The 27,558-nt window shown below is 40.8% G+C and overlaps 1 protein-coding gene across 2 annotated transcripts; it reads left to right on the forward strand.

The window, feature by feature from the left end:
- Window positions 1–1,096: 1,096 nt before the first annotated feature.
- On the forward strand, window positions 1,097–27,558 carry LOC121934634. Of its 2 annotated transcripts, XM_042475280.1 has the most exons (14): window positions 1,097–1,244; window positions 2,219–2,359; window positions 3,025–3,531; window positions 4,807–5,013; window positions 6,742–6,817; window positions 9,267–9,374; window positions 11,206–11,366; window positions 13,127–13,168; window positions 16,488–16,582; window positions 19,533–19,694; window positions 22,093–22,164; window positions 23,024–23,167; window positions 24,204–24,275; window positions 26,717–27,558. In XM_042475280.1, the coding sequence occupies exons 2-14, from the start codon at window positions 2,331–2,333 to the stop codon at window positions 27,154–27,156; spliced, it is 2,115 nt and encodes a 704-aa protein (XP_042331214.1). In that variant the 5' UTR covers window positions 1,097–1,244; window positions 2,219–2,330; the 3' UTR covers window positions 27,157–27,558. The 2 variants fall into 2 exon arrangements, with proteins under 2 accessions (XP_042331214.1, XP_042331216.1); XM_042475282.1 differs by lacking the exon at window positions 1,097–1,244 and having other exon boundaries at window positions 1,886–2,359.

Below are 27,558 nucleotides of genomic sequence, written 5' to 3' on the forward strand. Positions count from 1 at the left end.
TCTGTGACCTTATACTGCTACTGGAACATGTGTTTGTGTATCTAGAACCAGAACCACGAATCTGGTACGTATATGGTATTTGCCATGCAGATGGAGGGCTAAGTCATGAGTCAACTTATATTCCCTGAATCAATAGCCTTGGTGAGATCTTGCTATGCTACGATAGCCCTCACAGCTGCAAGTGACTTTCCCATAAAAAAAAGATGATTAAAACTCAATTACATTTAAAACGATAGAATTTTGATTGAAATGTCATAAATATTTCCCATCGTGTTGGAAGAGACAAATCCTTTATCCATGGAATATCAGGGAATTCAATTTTAAGTTTATGTAAGTTTAATAAGGACTGAGGCATGTCAGAGACTGTTTATTAAATTACAGTTGTTTTGCTACCTGGTGAATATTTTTGTCGCTGTACAACCTTCTTCTTTTGCTTGATGTGTCACAGATGATTGATATGAATTCACAAACTGCACATATGTTTGATAGCAGGTGTCTTTCTCACAATGTGATCCTGCCCAGGGATGTAAAAATCTCTCCATCTTGAGTTTATTACTTTTCTCCAAACCCCACCTGCATTTCCTTCCTATCCAGGTTTCATATCAATTGCAAGAGTTTTTGTTGGTTTTCCAAATGAAAATTCATGTGCAATTTAATTTAAATCAACATGTGCATTTATTTACGTAGTTCACCAAATTTATGCATTTTCCCCGTTGTCTAAAGTGTGTTGCTGTGTATTTGTTTTCTCCCAATGGAGTCGTTGGGGCTGCAAAAGGCTTGTTTTTCTGAGACTGTTGAATGCACATGTTAATCTTTTACTACTTGGGATGATGGTGATGTGGTCAACAGGGAACAGCACCTTGGTATTTACAGAAAGTGAGGATTTTCTGTATTTTCTACAACATGAACTCAGCCTAAGGAGGTTCCTGCTCTATGACATCATAAGGATGGAATCTCTCATACAACAGTTGCCCTCTCGATAGTGATGAAGAACCTGCCTTGGCATGGGGGAGCGATGTGGCTTCATCCCCACCCAATAACCACTTCCCTGCAACTGTTGTAGCCCTCCCCCTGCTAGGCTGAGCACCTGATCTGTCTTTATGGTCCTCTGGGTTAAAATGGAAATCCTGACCTTTGCCCCGTGTTCATGCTTGTGGTCCTAGCTGTCACTATTACTCTGTCCGTTACTCTGCTGGACCATCAGAACGCAGCAAAGATTGTTGATCTCTACTGCATATTAGCAAGTGAGTTGCAGCAACAAGTGGATTAGAAAGATTAGCCAAGTGGACTGGACCTGGACGTAGCCATGCTTAGAACATAAATGTCCGTCCCGCACAGTATGGTCCTCTGGAAAGAATTTACTTCAGCCTAAAATATCTAGGCTGACCACAGTTACCCAGAGGGCCTTCTCTACTGCTGCTCCAAAGCTATGGAACGACCTGCCGGAGGAGATCCACCACATTCCCACACTAATGGCCTTTTAAAAGGCCATTAAGATGGATCTCTTCTGGCAGGATTATCCATCTTAGTCTCCCCTCCCCAATTATGATCATGATCGATGTTATGCCATCTCCTTCCTTTCATCCTTCCCCTAGTTTTTAACCGACTTTATTGTAATAATTTTTTCATAGTGTAATTTATTTTAGATTGTTTCTGTTTTAGGACTGGAATGGAGGGGTGGGGAAGGGATTATCTATGGATATCATTTGTAATGTATTATATCATTTGTAATGTATTCTTTTATTGCTGTAACCAGCTCTGATTCTTTGTGCTTGGGCAGGCTATAAATAAATCATTATTATTATATTATTATTAATTGGCAAGACAGTCATAGTTAACTTAAGACCAGAGTTTGGTAATGTTGCTTTTTGAACTGGCTAGGTCTTCCAGCCAGTATGACCACTGGTCAAGATGCAGAAAGATTCTAGACACTGTAGGCCAACCCAATGATTAACCAAACCAGAGCAGACCACTGAATCAATGGGAATGTGGTAAGTCAACATATACGTAAGTTTAATTCATTCAGTAGGGGCTACTCTACCTGATACTAACAATTAGGTGCAAGCCCCACAAACGTATGTACCACTGATGTCACATTTACTCAAATCATGACTGAGTCTCGATCCAATCCATAGTGCTCTTAAGCATATTTCATTTCATTTTGGGGTGACAATGAGCTTTTGGCACAAGTGAATAACTATTTATTTTTCACCTGCAGCAGAAACCTTCATGCAGCCTTCATTTTTTTCGGTTGGCCTTTATCTTTGGGGTTTCAGCAAACACCCCATTAGCCAGGAAAGAGCAAAACTCTCCTTCATCATTCCTGAAAAATGGAGGTCCCCCCTGACAGTGCTGGCAGGTAATAGATATAAAAGAACATGCATGATTTTTCATTGAGCTATATTTGTTCAACATACTCCTTAATAACAGTTGGGCTTTACTCCTAGACCCACCAAGGGATCATCCAGCTGAGGCATCTAGATGCCAGCCACAGATGCTGGTGAAACGTCAGGAATAAACTCTTCTAGAACATGGCCACATAGCCTGAAAAACCCACAAAAAGCTATAGCTTTAAAGTTATCCCTTATAGCTAACAACATCCAAAACTAAGATTATGTTGTAATTGATAATCACATCATTGTTTGTTTTTAATTTGAATCAGATTATTAGAACATCCTCTCTATACTGTAACTGTAAACCATTTGGAATTGACCTGTAACTCGTGTGAGAGCACCAAGAATGTCTTGTTTAAGCTCTGCATCCCTTCACAGAATTATTGTTCCAAGGTTAGGAATTAGGACAGTTAAGGACTGCAGCTGGTCTCATACCCAGTCAATTCACATTTTTGGCATTAGGCTTCAGTAACAATGGCAGTTGTTCCTGTTGTTATTGTTGTTCCTTCATCCTCTCAAAATCTCACCAAGTAACTGTTTTAAATATAGTGCTGCTAACTAGTTATGGCAAAAGTATTGTCTTATTCTTATCTGCATCTGTGATGGGGCTTTTTTCTTTCTTCCCTTACAGCAAACCTCTTGATGAAGACACAACACCCCAATCCCCAAATGGGCAATCCAAACCCAAAGAGCTAAATGAGAATGTTGATGAAAACAGCAAGCCTCAAGGCCCAAATGAAGAGGCTGGAGAGGGCAAATCCCTAGCTCCTAAGGAGGAGGCCGAAGACATCAAATCCCAAGGCCCAAGTGAGCAAACTGAAGAGGCCAGACCAGAAGAGCAACATGAGAAGAGTGAAGAAAATGGCAGCAAAGTCCAAGACCTAACTGAGCATACTGAAGACAGCATACCTGAAGAAATAACTGTGGTTGAAGACGGTAAATTACAAGAGTTTAATGTGGAAGCCAAGGATGGTAAACCCCAAGATTTAAAAGAGTGGGCTGATGAACAGATGAAGATATTAGAAGAGAAGCACCCTGATGAGGCGCTACCTTCCATTTCTAATTCAGATAATATTACAGTGACAGAATGGCAAGAGGAACTACTTATTTCTCCCATCCCTGAAGCCAAGGTGGATGAGTAAGTAGACATCTAAGCAGTGTAGCAACTGTGAAGCTTATGCTTAACATCTGGTTCTTGGGAAGTCCCTATCTTTGTCCCTTTTGGTTACTAGTAAACTCCTCGATGCCAATGTGCTTCAATTGTTATGCTTTGCTTTGTGCTGAGGGATGCCCTACCTGTGTTTATTCATTAATTTCATTTTTATTAAGAATTTCATTAATGTTAATAATTATTATTAGATTAAGAAGATCCTTCTTCTCCTCATTTTATTTTCTGTTATAGTGGCTATCCTATTGCAGTATTAAGGTATTTGGCTGTTGACTATTTTTACCAAAGAATTACTGTAACGTCTAGTTTCACCATAGCACTCTTATTCATATCTGTGTTTTGACACTAAATTAAGTTAATGCACGGGTGATTTCTGAACTAACATTTTCATATCCTCATTTTGACGGCCCAGTTTAGGACTATAGCGGCAGCCCGGATTACCACTGGGCACATGCCATTTGGCGCCGGCATGGCCGTGCACTGCTCTTTTCAGGCCCATCTATTTCAGGCCCATCGATGCCTATGACATAATAAGACAACTTTATGACTGAGAAATACTAAGAAATAATAAGTGACCCAAAGATATATCATGCTTAAAAGGCCTGTAAGCATTTCCATATTTACTCAGTTTATACAGAAATCCAGCACTGGCCTTGAAAAATTTCCAAGAAGAGTACCATCGAACTACCATAGCCCCTTGATTCTTAGCTATTCATAATACTTCCATGGTGACTTATGAAGTGCTGCTGAGAGAGTCAAGGAACTCAAAATTGTCCCACTTTTCCAGCTCTCTCCTGGTACAGATTATCCATCGTGGCGAACAGGAAACACATCTCAAGGTGCTAAGTGAAGAGAGCATATACAGAACAAAATGTGTTGGGATTATCAATAAATCATCCATCCACTGAACACCTTGAGAAATGTCTTCTGTTCTCTGCTGATTATATTGGATTCTCCCCAGTTTTTGTTTCCTTCCTCTCCATCTTGGGGACAAAAACAAAAGCTGTTTTTCTCCCCTCAATGGAAAATAGGGTCTGATGGGGAATTCTTCCCTCATTAAGACTTTTCCCAATCAGAACTCCCTTTTCATAGCATCAAGACAGAGTCTTGGGTTAGGCAAAATGTTCTTTTATTCACGATAGAGACCTAAAAGAGTGAGGAATGGAAGTGAAAGCCACTGGAGATGTTGTTAATTAATTAGACCACAGAGATCTGATTGAGGTTATATTTTCACCCTGACTGCAGAACTCCATCAATGGAGACTGAAGACAGCAAACCCCAATACCCAAAAGATCAAACTGAGGAATATATGTTGACTCCAGTGGGTTCGTATCAGGGAAAGGAGAGGAAGTCTTCTGTATACAGTTTTGCCCGGACACGGAAGAAGCCAATTAAAAAGCAGGTGGACCGAGAAAGCAACACTGAGCCCAGGAAATATCCCAACGCTTTTAGGTACTCCTTGTCTGTCAAGTTGATAGAAGCTGGATGTTGTAACTAAAGGTTTTATATGATACACGTCTGAGCCCACAATAATGCCCTTTCTTCTCTATTTTTGGATATGGTATGTGGGGTTTCCAGGTTATGAGGATATGTCACAGCTTTGGAATAGTTTTTGTTAAAAAAAAATCATAAGTACAATTTGGCCTTCTCCAAGCCCTGATAGATCTCAAATGTCTTTTGTGTCGGAGAGGTTTTCCTACAGCTTGTTTGCATGCTATAAAACTTATTCAGACTTTGCTTCTCACTTTTTCCCCATAGTCTCACCATCTTTGACCTATCAATTGCCCTATTTCCAATGAATCAGCATTTTATCAAATATGGCACTCTTTTGGCACTGGCTGTTGCTTTTGAATTTACCTGGATATATACAAGACTTTGTTAATGCATAGAATGTATGCTGCCTCTTTGGCCTCCTTCATAAAGACTGACATGAGTGAACATTATACATTGACGTCTAAATGAATATGGGTCAGTCAGTCTCATATCGTATATCTGACAGAGCCATCTAGATTTTAAAGTAGGAATGGGTGGATCTGTCAGGTTTTGGTTTCTCTGTGTGTCTTTTTTTCATTCTAAATTGCTTAGATTCAGCTTGTTCTATTGAATGTCAATATTTTCAGAATGTAACAGCACCTTTAAAACAAACTGGTTTTCATTTTAGCATGAGCAGTCATGGATATCAATCCACTTCTTCAAATGATATTAAAGTCTCAAGTTATAAAGCATATTTACACCGTTTTGTGAGTGGGGTATCCTGCAGGAGACTAACACCACTACTTCTTTGAAAATTAATATTTTCAGACATTCACAGGAATATTAGTATATATCTGTGCGTGTTTTTCGATATGCCCTTTTGAACAAAAGTGGGTCTAACACATACATTCTTGAACCCAATTTTTCTACAACCATTACTACTATTAGTAATAATATTTTAACATGTTTTTGCTGTCTTATAGGAGATTTCCTCTAATATATGCATCTTTATGTGCATATATTATGCATATAATGCTTTAGCAAAAGTGTTGTGCATTAAATATTAACTACAGTTGCTCACGACCTGTCATTCAGACAAATGCAGAGAACATATTTTCCTGTTTCAAAATTAAGGTAGAGATTTTACTGAAAAAGGCTGTTTCCACATCAAAATGGGATGAGAGAATGATTCATTCTCACTTACTTAGGGAGATGGCATGAGGAACATTTAGTCAGGCCTACTTGCTTCTAGACAGGTGGTGAATGCAGAGCAAGCAGAGGGTAAGCCCTGATGCCACAAAGTTAACAAAGTAAATTGCGGAAAAATCAATTGCAGCAACAATCAATTAATGCAAATTACATGAAGCTGCTGCTTTAATAGCTGAACTGGACATTTTGCATGCAAACCTTTCTTTTCTCCTGAAGCTGAGCTTGCCCAAACTGGGGAATTTGCACCATCATCTTCTGCCTGGAGATGATCCATGAAACTGGGAGACTCATGACCAGGTTCTGAGATCTGGCAAGTGTAGCTGTGGCCCTACAGGTGTCCAAATATGTCAGGTACTGGTGTTAGGTCTGATTATTACTTTCAGTAATGAGCTACATCTTGGTTCACAAGGAGGGAATCCAGTTCTAAAATGTCAGATTTGTTGATGAGAAAAATAGAGAGAAAGAATTAATGGGTTCTTCTTTTCCCATTTCCTCTAGAAATCCACGGATGCCTCCAAAATCACCACTTCTCGCCCAACCAGTAAAACCCAGAAGTGTTGACAAAGCAATTCAGGTGAGAGTCATGTCTTACACAAATAAGATTTTGTCAGTCTATCTAGTCAGTCTCATGGACAAACTATTCATGAAAGGGGATGTAAATTTTGGCACTTCCTTTCTGTACTGGTGAAATTGACTGTTTCATGAAGCAAGAGGTTATGCTGATGGTAACACTGCTGCTGCTAACATCAGCTTAGCTTTTGCTAAGAAGCCAGACTAAGCATGTCAAACAGCTACCAGACAGCAGCAGCAGTGTGTGTATGCGTAAATGACACTGGTGGTGGGTCTCTCAGTGATCACAGCAGTGGCACCATAGCACACGCTTCTTAGTACTACAGAGAATTGTATACGTGGATATGATGAAGAAGCCAGTGGAGCTTAGAAAGCTTGCAATATGTATAATGTGCATTTTGGTTGGCCCAATAAAGGTATGACTGTTTTGTGGATTTTGGATGATACTGTAATTTGTATACATAGACTGCATAATTGGAAGCAGAAGATGGAGTAGCTCTGTCTTCTCTACAATAGCAAGACCATGAGCAGATTGTGGCACAGACCATGAGCTGCTTATATAAAAAAAATATTGGCACAGTACAGGCTGTTTTTCCTCCATAGAGAAGCTGCCAAACTGTGCGGCTTCCCTCCAGCGGAAAAAGAACCCGAGAAAAGTAGGTACTTTTAAAGCCTCAGGGGTGGTGTAACAATTGCGCCACTGGCGCACTTGTTACGTAAACACTGCACGGTGACGTGCAGACGCTGCACGGCACTTACGTAACAATGGCACCCCCCATGTATATAGGGTGCCACCATTATTACGCCACTGCCATGTACTAGGGTTGCGTGGTGTGCGTTTGCTCCACCCTGCGCAACCCTAGTACATGGCCAGGCCAGCACAAAGCACCAGTCTGGACCGCACCATAGTAAAGCTAAAGAAGAACATTAAATCAGTGGTTGTGCTAAAATATAACCTGAAGAACATCCCTTTAGAATTTAAAGGCAATGTAAAAAAAAAATTGCATTATTAAGCCTAATTGACTGGGAGCTGGAACTCTGGACTGAAGCCAGGAACAGTGCCAGGAAAGATTGTAAAGAAAGGTTCTGAGAATACCATGGACTGCTAAAATGATAAATAAATGCATTCTAGAGCAAATCAGGCTTGAATTCTCCATAGAACCCAAGATGGCTAAACTGATGCTGTAGTACTTTATAGCATCACTAAACCTTAAATTTTCAGTCGAGCCTTTAGAAATACAGTTTAGGCATCCGAGGAATAGGACCAGGCAGTGTTATCTAATGAATTCAAATACAGTAAATATACAGGTTGTAGGTGTGCATAATTTTCACTGTCTCACATCCACACTGCAGGATTAAGGCAGAGTCACACCACTTTAACTGCTATGACTTTGTCCTATACAATTCTGGGATTTGTCGTTTGGTGAGGCATTCAGTTAGATCTGTAGAAAGCTCTGGTGCCTCAGCAAACTACAAATCCTAGGATTCTGTAGGATAGAGTCATGGCAGCTAAAGTGGTGTCAAATTGATTTAATTCTGCAGTGTAGACACCTCCAGTCTCTGCAATGCTAGATTAAACATTGAAGGAAAATTTCATTTTGGGAGCAGAATTTTTATTGGAGGGTCAGTGGCCCCATCTCCTCCCCAATATAGGTTCACTTTTAAAATATTATATATTTTGTTATTGTTGTATACTGCTTGGAAATTGTACAATCTAAGTGATTTATAAGCTTTCTAGAATGACACAATCACTTTTCAGACTGCATTCATGCATATAGAAAACTTGTGTGGAGAGAGGCCCTACCCTTCCAATCAGCACACATTCATTAGAATCCTTGTGTGTTTACAGTTTGTGCATCAAGTCAGGTTCCCTACTTCTGCAGTATTCTTTGTTCATGCAGGATTGTATATACCAGGGATGGCTACACTGAAGAGCCAGGAGGGCAACAGTGCCCATTTTTGGACTCCTCTGGAGCTTCAGAAAAAAGCCACAGTGTTGTCACATGGCCATCATTTTGAGTGACTGATAGCAGAATGTAATGTCTCCCCACTAGCTCTTTATATGTGGTGTGGTTTTTTTCCAGCTAAAAATAGGACTTGTTTTAATTGAAATTACTTTGGGAAGGTGTCAGGGCCTTTGGGGTGGTTAGTGGGCCCCAAAGATCTGCCCTGAACCCTCCAATAGGCCACATGTAGCCTACAGACTGCATGCTTCCCACCCCTGGTAAATACAAACTAGTGTGGATTAGGAACATGGCTCACTGCTCTGATCTTGTTCTCCCCATCCACATCTGTGCTGACTCTGTGCATCTTTGCCATCTGACAAATGTCTTCCTAAGGAACTGTGAAATAGACAGGTACACTGTCACATAGCAGAGTTCTTCACTGAAACTTAGAATTATTTTCAATGTAACTTGTCATATGGGAATTGTCATTTATTTTGGATTGAACAGTGTAATAAATTGCTCATGCCACGCCTGCCACTGCCTGGAACGATACCACCTGCAAGAAGCTTAGTCCCAAAAGCAAAGCTCCCACCCACCGATAACAAAGGAACTCAGGTGAGACACTTCTGTATATGAGATTAATCTATCTGTAAGAACCCTTTCCAATTAATCTCACATTCTGTGCTCCTGTACATATCTTCTTCCTAGCCGCACCCTCCTGACAGATGAGACAATGTGATTTATGCTGCTATCATGGGGCCAATGTGGTTTGAGTGTTGGACTAGGTCACTGGGAGAACAGGGTTTAAATCCCTGCTCGACTATGGAACCCCACTGCGTGACCTTGGGCAAGTTATATTCTCCCAGAGGAAGGCAAGGGCAAACCCCCTCTGAACAAATCTTGCCAGCAAAACCCCGGAATAGGTTCACCTTAGGGTCGCCATAGATCAGGAATGACTTGTAGGCACACAATAACATTATTGAGGAGTATTCTTATCAGATTCTCCTTGCTGGATGAGGCTGGTTATTCTCAGAAGACTTCTCAAAGTCTTCATCTCTTTGTTACCTAAATGCTGGCCTACCTTGGGGCAGTTTTCATGGTGTTAATGGAATCTCCAGTTTCTTTTACCATCTCTCTTTTATAAGAAGAAAGAAGGACAAATAAGTAATAGTGGAGAAAGAATAGGGCTCCATCATGTAAGGAAGTTACAACAGTAATGTGCTGATATCTCCTTCCAGAAGGGAAGGAATTAAATTTCCAGGTCCCTATCCTAGAATGATTAAAGATGGGGAACCAAGTTCTGGATTCAATTGCAGAGAGGTTCTTGGGAACAGCATTCTATGAGAAGAGAAGGTTAAGAGGTGATATGATAGCCCTGTTTAAATATTTGAAAGGATGTCATATTGAGGAGGGAGCATGCTTTGTTTTCTGCTGCTCCAGAGAACAGGACCCAGAACAATGGATGCAAGCTACGGGAAAAGAGATTCCACCTCAACATTAGGAGGAACTTCCTGACAGTAAGGGCTGTTCAACAGTGGAACACGCTCCCTCGGAGTGTAGTGGAGTCTCCTTCCTTGGAGGTCTTTAAGCAGAGGCTAGATGGCCATCTGTTGGGGATGCTTTGATTTGGATTTCCTGCATGGCAGGGGGTTGGACTGGATGGCCCTTGTGGTCTCTTCCAAGTCTATGATTCTATGATTCTATGATTCCAGTGCTAGGTGGGGACGAAGGCATGTATTTATTTTAGTTTAAAGCACTGACAACCAAGAACCAAAATGTAGCAGAGGCATTCCATCCTTTTAGAATGGGGAAAAGTGTACAAAAAGTTATAACATTATCAGACACAGGTGTCATTGGGGGAAGTGGTCAACTAGGGCCCTAGGAAAGCTAAATGAGGCCCTGGGGTCTGAGCTTCCCCACTCCTTTACTACATGCTCTTTTATCACAAAAATGAATTTGCATATGTGATAGCAGTGGGCCAGTCACAGAGTCTGAGCTCCTTTTTTCTCAGTTTAGTTACTGAATTACCTTTGACAATGTTTACCTGTAGCTGGCTCCTTAGTGATATTACATGGATGAACTTATTCTTACCATGTTCCATCCGTATAAACAGGGGTGAGCGCCCTGTGGCCTTCCAAATATTGTTGGGCCAAATCTAGTTGGCTATACCACCTTGATAGATGGGTGTTGAAGTCCATTATTGCCCAATGCTTCCTGCAGAATGCTCATCATTTTTATTTTGCCCTTTATTGTGGATATGCCTATATATGTGCATATAGGAATGTATATCCAGGCTTTGGGTTTCATAGTTTAATGAGATCTTTCCAGGGCGGGTGCTGAAGAGTTCCCTATCATTCCAATGCCATCATGCCTTCTTTACCCAAGATTGACAGGTTGTTTGGCTAAGCATGTGCTGTGGTCACAACCCCACCATCCTCACCACCAGATTTCCCCCTCCTTTGAGAGGCTTCGTAGGAGAAACCCTCCTTGGATTGTAAAGAAGAAAACAGAGGACATCACAATTTCCCAGGTCTCTCCAAGCAAGTTCAGCTCATCCAGCATGCCCCAAAGGAGTGGAAACCGTTATAGAAAGGGAGTGACATCCAGGTAGGAATCCCTAATTCACTAAGACAAATCTCTCACTCTCTACATTTTCCCACTTTCCAGCCCCATTTAACTGTCTCACCGTTCATCTCTCCCTACATTTGTGCAAGTTTGCATTCTCAACTGCTTAGATTGTGAGACTCACACAATTAGGCCTGGTCTTCTCCTCTTCTATTCTGATGTCCATACTTTACTCCTATAATCAACTCCATAGATTGTTTTATGATCCATATGTTGGACTGAAATTTCCATCAGCCCAAACCAGTGGTGAGGAAGGATGGGATTTGCAGTTCAACAATATCTGGAGAGCTACAAGTTAACCACCCCACCCTAGATTAAAGTAAAAGCACTTTACCATTACGATATAGAGGGTCAGTAGAGGGAGTTCTTGAAAGGCATTTTATATATGCCACAAAGGGATGAGTGTGATTCAGAACTGATTTCTTATTCTTCCTTTCCGCTTTTCCACTACACTTGTGTATATGAGGTGAGGTTATTCTTCTGTGTTGTCATGCATTGAGGGTAGGGCTTTCTGTGTGATTTTGGAGCAAACATTTCCTCAAAATTATACTGATTTTTAAAAGGTGGGGTTGTAGGGACTAGCTGAGGGCTTTAGGGCCCCCAAAAGCTTCGTGCTACACTATGACTACCCTATCCTATTATCATTGTAGAAGGCGAAGCTGAAGATAGTATCAGGGTGACACAGATGAAACCCTGGAATGGCAGCAGCCATGTTGCTGCAAGGAGTGACCATATAACACCAATACTGAAGTCACTCCACTGGCTGCCTATCAGTTTCCGGGCACAGTACAAGGTGTTGGTCATCACCTTTAAAGCCCTACATGGCTTGGGCCCAACCTATCTAAGGGATTGCCTGCTTCCATATAATCCGCCCCATACACTCAGGTCCTCTGGGAGGAATTTATTATAGCCCTTAAAGACCAGGTTGACGGCGACCTCCCAGAGGTCATTCTCTGCAGCCGCTCCCAATTTATGGAATGGCCTGCCGGACGAGATCCGTCAAATTACCAATCTAGAGAGCTTTAAAAAGGCCATTAAGACGGATCGCTTCCGGCAAGCCTTCCCGGAATAAAATGCTCGGCCACAAATAAGACTTCCCATCCAGCGAACTCTGCCCATGATTATTTTTATTTAGCTTAGTCGGTTTTAATATGTAGTTTTTAATCTTACATTGTTTAATCTTGTTTTAAGGGGGGGTATTATGTATATATGGATGTATTTTAACCTGTTGTACGCCACTTTGATTGCCTGGCAAAAAGCGGGATAGAAATAAAAATTTTATTATTATTTATTTATTTATTAGATATCATATAACAAAATGAGGATGGGGATTTAGGCTCTGCAAATAAACTGGCCTCCCCCCCCCCCCCATCTTCATGGTGGGAAGACTGGATGAAGCAAGGCCCATACCCTGGTTATGGTACAGCTTCCAACCCATTCAGCACCAGAACTGGGATATACATCTCTTCTGGATATGTTGTGTACCTTCAAGTCGTTTCTGACTTATGGTGACCTTAAGGCAACAGTATAATGGGTTTTTCTCAGCAAGATTTGTTCAGAGGAGGTTTGCCATTGCCTTCTTCTGAGGGCATATGACTTGCCCAAGGTCACACAGTGGGTTTCATGGCTGAGCTAGGAATTGAACCCAGACCTCCAGAGTCATAGTCCAATACTCAAACCTCTATGCCACACTGGCTTAGGACCTTAGGTGATAGTAATCCCCTTCTCTCCTCTCTCTGCAGCACTGTTGCCCGGCCATCCTCCATGACAGCAAAAAAGGAAAAGTGAGTATTTCAGACTCTTTACCTTTGCTTTTCCCTGTTTTCATCTCCTTTTCTCTTGTTTCCTTGTGCATCTGTTTTTCTCTTTAGGGATAGGAAAGAATTTTATTGGATTTTACAGTCCTGATGAAACTAGCCTTTTATTGCACCTCTTGAGACTTGTTTTGAAAAGATATACACCTCACCTTGAGAATTTACAAGGCTTATGGGATCTTTTAGAGAAAGAAATTGTGCACAAAACAATGCACATGTTTTAAAACATGATCAGCTAAAATGATGCACAGTTGAAGAAAGATCTACATGGACACCCTGCTTTAGTCATTTTTGAGAAACAAATAGTTAGCATTAGTGAGGTAAAATGCATAAACACTCAGAAAAAGTGCTATGACATGTGCATGGAGTTTTTTTATTTTATTTATTTATTGGTTGAGTAGAGTCTCAGAACCTAATACAAAACAAGAAAATGCCAACAGGGAACAAGAGAGAGACACACAGGCTGCCTCTGCACTGCAGAAATGCCATTGGAAGGCTAAATCTCACAAAACTATAAATCCCAGAATTTCTTCACAATAAGGCATGACAGTTAAAGCAGTGTCAAATGGCATCACTTCTGCAGTACAGATGCAGCCTAAAATCAAGACTGAGATATTCATATCCCTATTTCCTTCCCTCATCTGTGGAAAATGCCCCCTTTCTTCTCATCCTTTCTTTCTTCATCCATCTGGTTTTCCTTCTTTCTCAGTCCACAAGACCCTATCTCTTATTTCTGCCCCTATAGTTTGCTTGGGAGAACACCTGAACAAGACACTAACCCTATTTCACATCCTGTGTTGCTAGCGGGAGAGTAGGTGGACATCTAAAAATAATTCATAGCTACTGAAATATTTATATATTTATTTTATTTATATCTTGCCTTTCTCTCAATATGGCACCCAAAGTGATGTACAATATAAGTTAAAACAAAATGTCTGAAACGGCATTCTCTGAAGATGCCAGCCACAGCTGCAGGCGAAATGTCAGGAATAAACTCTTCTAGAACATGGCCACATAGCCCAAAACCCCACAAAAAACAATGTATGGTACTTTTTTTAAAAAAAGAGCATTAAGCATTAATTTAAAACAGTTAAAAACACACTAAGCATACAGTTGGCCTTCGATAACCATGGATTTTCTTTATCCATGGATTCAACTATCCACAGCTTGAAAATTATCTATCTGTCTATCTATCTTGCAAAAAGTAAGCCTTGATTTTGCTTTTTTATATAAGGGGTGCCATTTTACTATGCCACTTCAGCATCCATGAACTTTTATATCCACAGGGGCTCCTGGAACCAAACCTCAGAGGTTACCAAAGGCCCACTGTATTTTAGACATTTTAAAAACAGCACACCCATTACACATCCTTCTGCCCCAACCAGTTATAAGTGGAAGGTCTGTTTAAATAAGGTTTTTTGCCTTCTGGCAGAAATGGAGTACAGAGGAGGGCAACTGAGCCCCCTTGGGATGGACTTTCATAGCCTAGGAACTCCTGGAACAGCCTTCGCTATTTGCTTAAGAAAACAGTACCTAAACATATCATGGCCAATGAGAAGGCAGCTATGGGGATCAAACAGCCTGACATACTGAAAATAAACACAAAAACTGAAAACATTTTATGGTTGCCAATTGGGTAAGACTTCTGATCTGAAGAATCTGGAAGGTTTTAATAATTATTTGGTAGAGATCAGTGTGGCACCAAGGCTGTGGTTACAGCAAGACCTTCACCTTTCATGGCTGTCTTCTGTCTAATGATGAGTCCTGGGGATTATTCAGACAGTGAAAATAATCCCAATAGAATGTGCATTGAATCTTTGTTGTTCATGTGCTTTTCAAATACACCCAAGTAATTTAGGGAGCGTGGGCAAAAAAACCCCATTTAACCCAAACTAATCAATCTCAGTGGAGTTTTTAGGTTTTCCTAAAAGATTTGCATTGCTGGCTGTGTGAGTAACCGATGTGAATAGATCTGGGATAAACCGGGATAACATGTTTCACATACCTCTGCATCATTGGCTTCATCTTTATTTGAGTGCTGATACATGTGAGCAACAGAACACACAAAGATGCACATAGATGCGGTTCCGATAAAAAAGTAGTGTGAACAACAAAACTAGAATGCCTGAGTGAGATTATTAGCATGGTCGCACTGAATAGCCCCCTGGAATGAAAGGCCAGAGATGCTGGCACATAGATTTGATGCCATCACTGTGTGTCATAGGATGAACTTGCGGTTGCCTGGCAACCAGGGAGAGCCGCAGCTGCGGCAGGAAGCATCAGGCTCATGTCGGGCAGGCTATTTAAACATGCCCGACCACACAGGGAGGGAAAGTCTGGGAGCAAGACTCTGCCCCTGCAACAAGAAGTAAGGCCAACTAGTCGGAATGGAGGCGTCCCAAGAAAAGTGAGCCGGTCCGGTGCCCGCCCTCCAGTCACTAACAGGAAGCCTGAGAAGGCAGGCAGAAGTGACCTAGAGAAGACCATGCCCCAGTCTTCTGCCACCAAGCGACCAGGGTCAGCCAACAGCAGCCCCCCCAGTTCCAACAACCCAACTGATCCAAGGTACTGGGAGTAATGACCCACAGACTTTTAGGCAGGTTCAGGCAAATTCTAGGTCCTAGCTACTAGATCCTGTTGTTTTTGCTGCAAAAGACTAACCCAGCTACCCCCTTGAAAACCTTAATCAGTATTCCTTTGTGTAAGAAAAACATTCAAAGCAAGTGCCAGTCCAATGTATTCCCTCCTCAACAGAGACCCTTTCTACATCTTATAGGACTTTATCACACAGAGAAAATCAGGGAGTGCCCAATTGCCACTAGGTGGCACTTCTGCTTGGATTGCCTGTTTCTCCTTGCCTGGAGCCCTTTATGCAGTTATAGTGCTATGGTTCTACTTAAATTGCCTTGGGAACATCCTCTGGGATTTGCAGTTTAGGGATGAGTATTTGAACTTTTCAGCCAGAGAGCTCTAGTGCTCTTCTCCAGATTACCAACTCCAGGATTCAATAGGGTTTAGCAGTGTCACTTAAAGTGGAATCCTCGTGCTATGATTGTGTTTTGGGAAAGGACCCCTGACTCCATGACAGTTCCACATGTTGATCGGTAAATTTGATTTTTAGGCATCTAATCTTGTGAGTATTTATTGGTTTTCATATGATTATGGCTGGGGCAGAGTTTGGGGGTACAAGCCTAAGAAGTAGGTACCTTGCCACAATTACCAGTAAGGTCAAAATTGTGGGGAAATCAATCAGTTAATAGCAGTTGTGTTTTTCCCCATGTTTTCGCAGGAAGTTTAATGTTACCTACAATCTCTACATAAATGTCTGTGATGATGAGTGGAAACATTTTGATCCAGGACTTGTTAAGGAACCTTCCTGGGAAGGTAATTTACAGGATCCGGCATTAATAGAAAGGATCTGTGTGACTACGTGTGGAGTTGAGGGAGGGCATGCAATTTCTTTATGTACTGTACATATCTTCTGCTTCTGTTGTTGTTATTATATTATTATTATGATTATTATTATTATAAGCTTGCGAAGGCACTTGTAACAAAATGTTTTTGTACATTTATTTGACAGCAATTTTAAAAAAACACACAAATAGAGATGTATTTGGTTGTTACGTGTGAGGCAACACATGTGTATCTGTTGGTAGTCATGGTTAGTGGATGATCGTTTCATATAAAGGAATTCATGTATATTATTCTTAAAGTAGTCAGTTCATTAAAAGTAAAAGCTTTTAGAAAACATGTTACATTAATTTGGGTACTTGACTGTTGTGAGTTTTAAAAGAAACCAAAACTTTAGAATCCTGTACATCCCAGGCTGTTATTTTCTTTGCAAGTGGATGTGACTTCCATTTGCGTGCTTTTGTTGATTTATAAAATTAAATTATATAGAACAATTAACAACATTTGTAATCCTTATAATTTATTAATTTTCTTGAGCTATATGCAGTTGCTAGTTTGTACTAGATTAGTCCAGTGTAATCAGCTGAACTTCCATAAGTGCTGATTTGCCAAGTTCCTCTTCAATCATTGAGTCTTTTCTGCTTGGGACTAGCAATTTGATTTAGTCCTTATTAGCTATACTTAGTTCACACTTCTGAAATCAATATGAAAGCTTAGTGAATACCAGTTTAAGTCACCACTGGATTCTTTGGGGAGTTAAGCACGATTAATCTAATCAGGATCCAATACACTGTGAGTAAATATAGCACAGTTTATGCTTTTTTATATAATTTGGATGCAAATACTATAGAATAAAATACGTATTTTACTTTCTTGACACAAGATTACAACACCCATCAGGTCAGGCTCCAGGTTTGCATGGGCCTACAGAACTACAGCTCCCAGAACTCCAGGCAGCATGTTCCCATTCATAAAGAAGGAAGATCTTGTTCCTCCATTTTGCAGTGCCTTGAATCCCATCAGGGAAATATAGCTTGAGAGGGTGAATGGTTACTGAACAGTTAAATATTTCCTCCCTTCCAGTTTTTCTGCTACATGACTACATGAAAGGGGCTCCCAAAATGAAATGATTAGATAGAAATTATGAAAGGAAAGGAAACCCCATGAAAATCTCCTAGTGTATGGAGTAAAGGAATGGTTCTAGAGAACACAATGTGTGCAGAATATGGTTTTGTGGCAGACTGACAATTATTTCTTTGCAATGTGCCAGAGACTGCTAATACACACACACACACACACACACACACACAGACAGACAGAGGCAACATTTGTTTGTTTCTTTCCTGGAAACTTACCAAGAACAAGCAGCTGGCGGCCTGTGGAGCAGTACAGCTTCCTGAACCACCAGTTTAAGTAGCGTTGACACAGAGGTCATCAGCTTAGCTTAAATATATGTGCACTTCTGCACACAGACAAGTTTTTAGCACTTGTGGCTAGGAATGGATGAATCGATCCACTGCAGCTCTTCATAGGTGCAGTACAGACCAGCAAGGAAATGCCGGTCTTTTGTGTTGTGCAGCATTGCCACAGCAACCAGATTGCGCGGCACAGCTGCGCAGTAAAAAAGGAGCCGCCTGGAGCGCTCCTTTTTTGCGATGTTGTAACAGGTGTGCCACAGCCCTTACAGCGCCACTTCCTTCAATAGGCGTGTGGGCACTCAGAAGCCTACATGTCATCATTACGTGCCTCGTGTGGGTGGTGCCGCTCAAAAATGGCACTGCCCACATGTAGTATGGCTTGGGAGCATGTGGTAGGTGTGCACTCCCGAGCCCTACTATCGCCGCCAGGATGTTGCTTCTGGGCCACAGTTTCTCATTTTACTAATCTTATGTTTGGTTTGTCCTGAATTTTCAGATGTTTTCTCAACTTTAAATGTAGTCAAAGTTCTCATTTTAAAATAAAATTGCACATTTATTCATTTGAAGTATTTTGCCCTACCCATTGAATCTAAAGGCTCCTGGGACTTTTTTTAGCAAGGGAATAGAACTTTGGTAATACATATTCCATGACGTCACCTCCAACCTCCAGCCCCTTTCTGCTGTGTCTCTAGAGCACTGTTAAAGTGCATCTTTTCATTGACTTGAAAAGCTATCAATAAGCAGTCAATTGCACTGCCACCCCATTATTCCACAGATGTCACTCTGTTAGAGAAACATGGGATAATAAAAGCTTCCAACCCAGTATGTTTTCATTCTCTTTAAATAACAGAATTGCAGCAAGAATGAGGCAAGGCCAAGGTTCATGTGATAAAGTCCCTAGAGTGGCTTATAAATAGTTAATTTGATAGTCCCCTTGGAGCTACAATCTAAATAATAAATAATACATAAAAAGAAAAGGATGGGGAGAGTGGGGGGGATTAATTTCAGAAGCATCTAGATCCCAATGGTGTGAAAATGTGGCCAACAGTGGCAGTTGAAAGCTGGAGAGAAGGGCTTTCACCAGCAGCAGCACCAGGTACCATGGTGGTGTCCCTGACTGATGTTATTTTGGGCACAGTTCTCATAATGTGTGAATTGTTGCATGCAGTTTTCCCTAACACAGTACAGTATACACATTTTACAATGCCATTAGTACAGTGTACTGTAAGCACTATTTTCATCCATATGTGCACTCTTGTGTGCACTTTTCCCTTACATGAATATTTTTGTACATTTTTTAATGAAAGTTAGAATTTTGAAGGCTAAATTGGTTTAATTGCACATGTTGATTGGCAAATGTGAAATTAAGCATGTTTGCATCAAGTTCTTCCCACTCCCTACTTATGCTGTAGTTCTTCTTCTAAAAAGTAGCTTTGCCTTTAGTCACATTTCTAGGTTATTGCATCCATTTGTGGCACTGATGTATTTGTATATTACCTTTCCAGAAAATGTCATGAGTTCAGGTCTTGCCAAGGCTTGCGCTGTTTTCTGCAACATCAAATCTGGAAGGATTCATGTTAGCAAGCTCCGTCCAGCCCTTCACACACTGGAGGTCCTAGTGACTAGTGACGAGATGTATCAGACTCTGAAGTCAGTCAAAGTGGATGGTATGTGACAACCTACAACTTCAGGTTTATGGCTTCATTGCCAGCCAATTTATTTTCATGACATAGAGGCTGGGGTGAGCATAGAAGTTTTGTAAAAATCAGAGGAATGTGTGAAAACAGTTGCACACATGTGTCAGACCCAGAGCTTGGAAAAATTAGTTTTTTGGATTACAGCACCCAGCATCTATCCCTGCCCATGCTGGTGGTGAGATTTGGGGAGCTGTTGTCCAAAAAGCAACTTACTTCTGACTCTTGTCTGACTCAACTTCTGTGTAGATGAGGCCAGGTTTGTGGATGAGAACATGTCTCCTTCTTTTTCAAAGAGTTTGCCTCAGTGTTTGACAAAAGTAGTTCTCCTCCATGTTCTGACCAGTTAGCATCTCTGCACCTATCAAGTAGAGAGGAATGGAGGAGAAATCATCTGATTTGCTTTGGTCTATTGGGGGCATCACTGACTGCTGTCCTTTACATTGCTCATTTGAACGGATGGTAAAAAGCCTGACATCTCTCACGTTATTTAGCTTTCAGCTGTTTCACATTTCCCAAGTCCTCACCAGAAAAATTCCATTGACCAAACTTATTCTGTTGTCTCACTTAGGCCTGTTACAGACTGCCAAAATAAAGCTGCTTCAGGTCTCTTTGGAGGTATGCTATTTAAATGATGCATGGGTCCTATGAGTCCGGAAGTCACGCCAAAGACACACTCCATTCCTAAGCATTGGAGTGCAGCTTTGGTGCAGCTTCCGGATTCTTAGGATGCCTGCATCATTTAAACAGCATACCTCCAAAGAGACCCAAAGCAGCTTTATTTTGGCAGTCTGTAACAGGCCTCTGTCTTCTGTATCATACTGCCTACTACTTTCCCCTTTTTGTTGCTCCTCCTCCGCACCTAATTCAGCAGCTACTTTGGCCAGAGCATCACTTTGAGAAAAGAGCACCAGTTGTATATAACTCCAAGCTCCCACATTAGTCATGAGATTTTACTCTCAGCACTTACTACAACTTCCAAAATGCTTCTGCCAGGCTGATGGAGATATTCTGGGAGTCCAAAAGTAACATGTCTAAGCTCTGCTTACACCACAAATCTTTTTCTTAACTATTGGCTCAATAGCATTTTGCTAACTGTAGTCCAACCTACTCTCCTCCTAAATTCTTCACCACTTCTTTCTTTTTGCATTTTTTGTTCTGAAAGATATAATCTGGAATGGAGGTGGGTAGGAGAATGACAACTTAAAAGAAAGCCAAAACATGATTCTTCATTGGACATGGGAGACAAGACTACCACAGTGAAAAGTGGAGACATCTCCTGTGCTATTAATGGTTGTGTAGAAGAAGCAAGATGTGGCTTGTTACCTAGGTAGATTAAAAGCAATACCTACCAAAATTCTCTCTTCAACATAACCTCTACACGACAAGAGTTGTCTCCAGTTTTCAAACTGACAGTCCTACAGGTGAGTTTTTGATGGTGGCATGAGTGCTAAATCACACACACAGGTCTTCTCGATTCAAACTCAAATCTGGAAAACTATTTTTAAAAACTGAAAAATTGAATTTGTAAGAGTGCATTTCTAAGATCCTAACCTAATGTCCAAAGTCTGTTAAAACAGGGCACAAGTACGCTTCACAGCTGGGTGGAGAGGAAATATTTGTTTTGGAAGCCTACTTGTAGGCCCAGTAAGGTGGCATTCTTTGGATCTACAGGATTCCAATCCCTTCTGTTACCCTATGAGGCCCAGGGTTAATCTGTGGCAGTTTATCATAGATACTTCCCTCTCATAGCTTTTAAAGAGAAAGTCTTTTTTAAGAAATAGAAATATAGAAAAAATCCAAAAATACCAGGAGGAGTGTCAAGCTCTGCCCTGGTCAGTCAAGAACATACTGTGATACATTGTAGTGCTGGTATCATATCATATTTTTATTATTCCTCAGTGTACAACATGGTTCTATAGTGTAATTTAATTAAATAATTTCAAAATACAAAGAGCTCACAGTTTGAACATTTCATACTTGATATTTTGGTTTTCAGCATCCAAACACTAAAGGCAAGAACTGAAATGATGCTACCCATAGCAGAACTTCCACACAAACATCAGCACAGTCAGAACTGAAAAGTATCCCGTTATCCCAAAAGAGAAATGTACAACATTGAAATCTTTTGTTCTAAAATCTAGAAGTCAGAATGTGGTGAAATCTGAGAACAGAAAATTTGAACTGGATTTTTTAAAACTGAGTTGAACTTTAACTAATAAAGTCTTGAATAGGCTGGGAGGTATAAAACACAACTCGTAGGAGCAGCATACTGTATGCAGCCTGTGGGCAACACTTTCTCCCTCATTTCAACCCAACTCACATTCCGCATCTTTTTATTTTTCTTTTCTTTATTTATTTTGCCTTACAGAATCGGGGACCATCAGTTTCTCTGAGTTCTTGGAAGCAGTGAATAAAACTTCACCTTTTGCCGAAACAGATGGTATGATAAAAGGAATCTAATATTGAAGAGAGATGGCTGCTGCATCCTTGCCTGTATTAGCTCTTATTACATTAAATTCTGACCTTTGCAGTTATATGAACAGGCTGAGAAGTTGGCAACACAATATCTACAAGCCTGTAATGTTACATGCAATCTTCTGGGGTCTAAAAATGCTCCCAAATGCCCTATAGAGGGCATGGGGACTTTTTCTATCTCATTCCCACCCCTGGTCTCCCACAGTTGCCCACCTCCTTTCCCAAAAGATCTCCTTGCTATTCTATATAAATCCCCATATCTGCCCTTGAGACTAATATTTCTGCATAAATTAATGAACAGTAACATAGCCAATTAAATTGTTGTAAATATAACAATGTTGTTGGTGATAAATATATTCCACAATTTCTAGCATTTATTGTTATCAAGTTAATGTTTGGATCTGATATTCCAAACCCTGCTCTCTCCAGGCTATTATAGCACATTATTTTCGTCACCTACGTATCTGGCCTTTAGTGTGCTCAGCTGTGGAAGTAAATGTGCTTAAGGTGCAGGTCTGATTTCTGAAGCATGTATCTTTCAGGAAATCATGTTTGGGAGGGAAAATGGATTAAAGAACTTAATGTCTAGTTTGACCCACAGTCATCTCCTAAAAGCAATCCAACAACATGCTAATCAGTTTCCTAAGGGATAAGAGGCTGGAGGAGGTTGGCTGGACCTCGCCCATGGTGTGTGTGCGTCCTCATCTTTAGTTTAACGGGAGCAGACTAAAAGAATATTGTTAAAGGTTATTCACTGTGCCTGCCCACGCCCCACTCATTCACTGAGATCATATCAGTAATGGTTGACTTTTTTTGTCTTCAAGCTTTTCAAAATACACTTCGGGCTTTCAAGCAAATGAAGAATGGTGCAGTGGGTGTTGATGAACTGAAGTCAGTCCTAACCGACTTGGAGGTCTACATGACTTCTGAAGAAATACAACAGACACTGGATCACACTCAGCTTAACAGTGAGTATATCAGAAAATAGATCAGGTTCTGTTGCCCAGTAAAGGCATGGTACTGGGCTGGAAAATTTAGCCAGACAAAACTAGTGGAATGTCTGATAGCTCTAATTGCTTTGTTTAGTTTCCTGTTGGGCTGAAAAACCTCAGCAGAACTGCATTTGATGCTTTCAGTATGAGTGTGATTCCTCCACATCTTTCCTTCTTGTCTTCAAACTATGCCACAACTCTGGCAATGGAGATACTGTCCATCGCTCTGCGCCCTTCTTCCTGGATCCGTCTCCCTGCTGCATATGTGTTATTAAAAATATCTATAAGTAACCTATCATTCAACACAACATGGATAAGTCAGACCTGTCAAAAAATAAAATCACTGCATAAATTATGAAATACCACATTTTGGCTAAACATAAATGAAAAAGTATTTCCCCTGAAACTAAAATGTTTAAACCTCAGTATACAACATTTTAAGAAACTGTTTGTGATGTTTAGTATTTTAAAAAACAAACAAATAAGATGCAAAAGTAGATGTATGTATGGAAAGAATATTAAATGTGTTTTGTTTTGTAAAATTTCAAAAATATAAATATAAACAAACAAACAAACAAACTGTATCCATTCCCTTCTAAATAAATTTAGGAGCCTGGGAATTAACCTGAGAAGGAAAAATGCCTCCTCGTGAATGCTAAAAGAAATATGTGTGTGTCAAAACCATCATCTAATTTTAGATGGGAATGACATGTAGTGCAGGGCTTCAAATGAAGATCTAACCAAACAAATGTGTCTATTCAATGTTCTTCTTTGAAGTACCCTGGCCTAAAAGCTTAGAAAAATTGCTCTTTTGGACTTCAACTCTGGTCATGCTCTTTGGGTTTTCTAGGAGCTGTAGTCACTGAAAGTATCTTTTTCATCTGTTGCCCTGTTGGTTTGGGGATGTAAATGTCACAACTAGCACTTTGAATTGTGCCTAGGAAGCTACTGAGGTTGCTTTAGTACTAGATTTACACATTCAAATACTGTATTCCTTTTTCTCTATGTGTAGAGAATAAGAAGGTGGATCTTTCAAAATTCCTGCGGGCTGCACGAGACCTGCAGACACATCTTGAAGAAGAGGGTGAGTTGCCCAATGTTTTCTAACTGGGCTGGGAACTACTGGTTGGATCTGGACGGTGCTCTTCTCTCTGTCATTGAGCAACAGTGCTGAAAGTGTTTTGCGACTTGCTGACATCGCCCCAAAAAACCCACAAAAAAACCTATGGCTGCTGACTGACCATGAAAGCCTTCGACTTCACAACAGCCTGATAGTTTTTGTTTAAGTCAGAAATATAAGTCTACCTACTTATATTCTATTACTATGGAATCCTGTGATGTGGAGGTGCTCCGGGTGAATATCCCAGGCATTTAAGTAGGGAAAGGGCAAGAACAGTGAATCCCTGATGACGTTTATAGACAGATATGATTTACCAACTGAGAAAAGCAGGCTCTAGAGTTGGTGGTGGCTTATTTCCTTGAGTATTTGCCAGAAATCCTCTCCAACTGTCTAAGCCTATCCCTGAGGGGGGTAAGCTTCAGAATTTCCAAGAACGCCTGGCTTGCATATAACTATTTGAACTGATATATGTAATCTTAGCATGAGTAAGCCTGGATAAACCTGAATTGAAGTATCTGGTTCAGAGAGGTTATCCAAACCAAATAAACAAGTAGAGCTTGAAGTGAAGTGGGTTACTCTTGACGCTTTGAACTCACTTTGGTGTTTCAGGAGGAAATAAGTCCTTTTAAAGTCAGCCTATCTTGCTGTAAGTGTAGAAAGAAAAATCAAGGAAGGAAAGAAAGAGGGATATAGTTTTGTCTCTAGCAGTGTTGGTGAATCTCTCCAGACACAATACCTTTGGGGAGAAGGTTGAAATACAGTGCTATATCATTGTTTTCCAATTGTTTTCCAAGTTTTTTTGTCAGCTTGCTCTCTTACAAGCAGTAATCCAATTTAGTTCTTAGAAAATTGTATCTAAAAACTCCAGTCCATCCCATCCTGATTTGTAATCATTTAAGTCTCTTCTACAAAGTTATAGCACTATGATTCCATTTTAACTGCCGTGACTACATCCTATGGATTACTGGAGTTTGTAATCTGGTGAGGCTTCTTAATAATAATAAATAATAAATAATTTATTTATATTTTCCCACCTCTCCTGGATGGATTGAGGCGGGATTACAACCTATAAAAATACAAGTACAGGCAGAACAATAAAATGCATAAAAATTAACAATCAAAAACAAGTTATCAATAGTGACTATGAAGTAAAATATTCCAATCCTGTTCAAAGGAGGTGGATCATTAATATCAACTTAATATCAATTCCTTGATATTAAGTTTACTGTTCTACTACAAATTCAAAACAGCCAATCTCGGCCTCTGCTCCCTTTGTACCTGGTCCCTTTGGGAGCAGCAACTGAGCAGCTGCCTCAGCAGAGACTGAGAAGCTTCTTATCTGTGCCAGCCTTGCAGCAAAGGCCAGCTGGCCAGGTGAGAAGCTTCTTGGTCACTGTTCAGCCAGTTGCATGATCGCTATAAGAGGTGGGCACTGTTCCACCATGTCTAGCCCAGAAGCAGAAGAAAGTCCCTCCTTCTGTTCCAACTGTCATCCTGGCCTTGGAGGGAGAGAATAAGAGGAGTTTCTGCTGGACTTATTCTCCTCTGTCACTACCATCCCTTTTCCTTATGTGTTGTGTCATTAAACTGTAAGCCTGAGGGCAGGGAACTGTCTCATTCCAAATTTGTAAGCCACTCTGAGAGCATTTCTGAAGATTGGAGTATAAGTACAATAAATACATTAATAAATAATCACTGCTTAATCACTGCTCCAACCCACCAGCCAAGTCCTGGAAGAGCTCACAAAGCTTAAGCAGAGTCCCAAATTTGAAAGCTCCTTTTTACAGCCACTTCCCAATTACCACTAATGCTTTGCTCCAGACAGTCAGTCCATTCCAAAATGGTGACACCCCAGCCACCACCTCTAGTGGGAGAGAAGACTAAGGGAGGTGAGGCAAAGAGTGGGAGGCGAAGAGTGGGAGACACTGCCACAAACAGCATTCAGTGAGGCTACACATTGGTTTTAAGGGGGTTACAAAGAAATTCCATGCAAGCCTTACCCCCAGCATGGTCCTAAAGGATGCTCATTCCCCTTGTCTTTCTTGCTCACCAGTACTTTGATTGAAGGCCCCCTGCTGCCCCCCTTTTCCTCACTATCCCCCTCGATCTTTCCACCACCCCGGGGGGGGGGTCTTCCTTTAAATTTCTTCCTTTAAATTTATTGGAAATTTTTTTAACATTACAACTGGAGTTAATGGTGAGATAGCATGCATTATTTTTTTCTAAGTTTCTAATCAACTCTGTGATTCTATGATTCATGTAGTTATAAATTATATGTATCACCCACTTTGGGAATCACTGGTATAGTTCACAACATTTCTTCCAGTGTGGAATATGTTGGTGGAATCCTTTCTCATGCAACTCTGCACAATCCCTGATCAGTATCTCCTTGCTTCTCCTGACAGCGTTCCAGATTGAATGCTCTGCTCTGGAAAGGAGGCCTTTCCAAGATGTGACTGAGCTGATCAATGCAGAATCTAGATGGAGAAGAAAGTACCGAGACTACTTTGATGAGGACACGTCAAGTGCAACATCATTGTTTCCCTTTCTGGCACTGCCAAGTTCAGATGAAAATATTCTTCTTGCTCTACCACCGAGTAATGCTTCTTCAAAGACACAAAACCTCTCTGACTCCCAGGCTGCATCTAATAATGTAGAAGAGGAAGGGGGAGAGCCAGAGAATGACATCACAGGAGTGAAAAAGTCTCAGTTGGACATCACTGAACTAAGTAATGTAGAAGGGGAAGAGGGAAACCAGGACACCACAATTGCACCAAACTCTCAGTCTGATGCCACTGAAGAGAAACACGAAGGGCATGATGACACAGAGGGGCAAAACTCATAGTCCAATGTGAGCCCCTCCAGCTAGGACAATTAACACCCAGAAGACTCCTCTCTTTCCAAATGAAATGACTGATATGAGAAGCTGGGTATCCTGTGTGGGAGATTTTCTAAATAGAATTGATCCCAGACTAGCTATAGTTACTCCTTTCAGTCTAATGCAGGTGAATCTCTGTATTTCTCTTTGCTCTCCCAGCACCATGTCCACCAACCTGCATCCTTTACTCTCATACTGATTATCAGCTGGGCATCTTTTCCAAATGAGAAATGGTAAGAGATGGGGTCTTTTCCTCCTGAATCTGGGATCATTGTGGAGGAGGGAATAGGGCTGTTGGGGAGTGATTGGGGCTTACTGTAAAGGACTCATTGGCAGACTTGAATAAAATCAACCAACCCTGTGTGCTTA

This window comes from Sceloporus undulatus, chromosome 6 (assembly GCF_019175285.1).
Source record: "Sceloporus undulatus isolate JIND9_A2432 ecotype Alabama chromosome 6, SceUnd_v1.1, whole genome shotgun sequence".
Lineage (NCBI taxonomy): Eukaryota > Metazoa > Chordata > Lepidosauria > Squamata > Phrynosomatidae > Sceloporus > Sceloporus undulatus.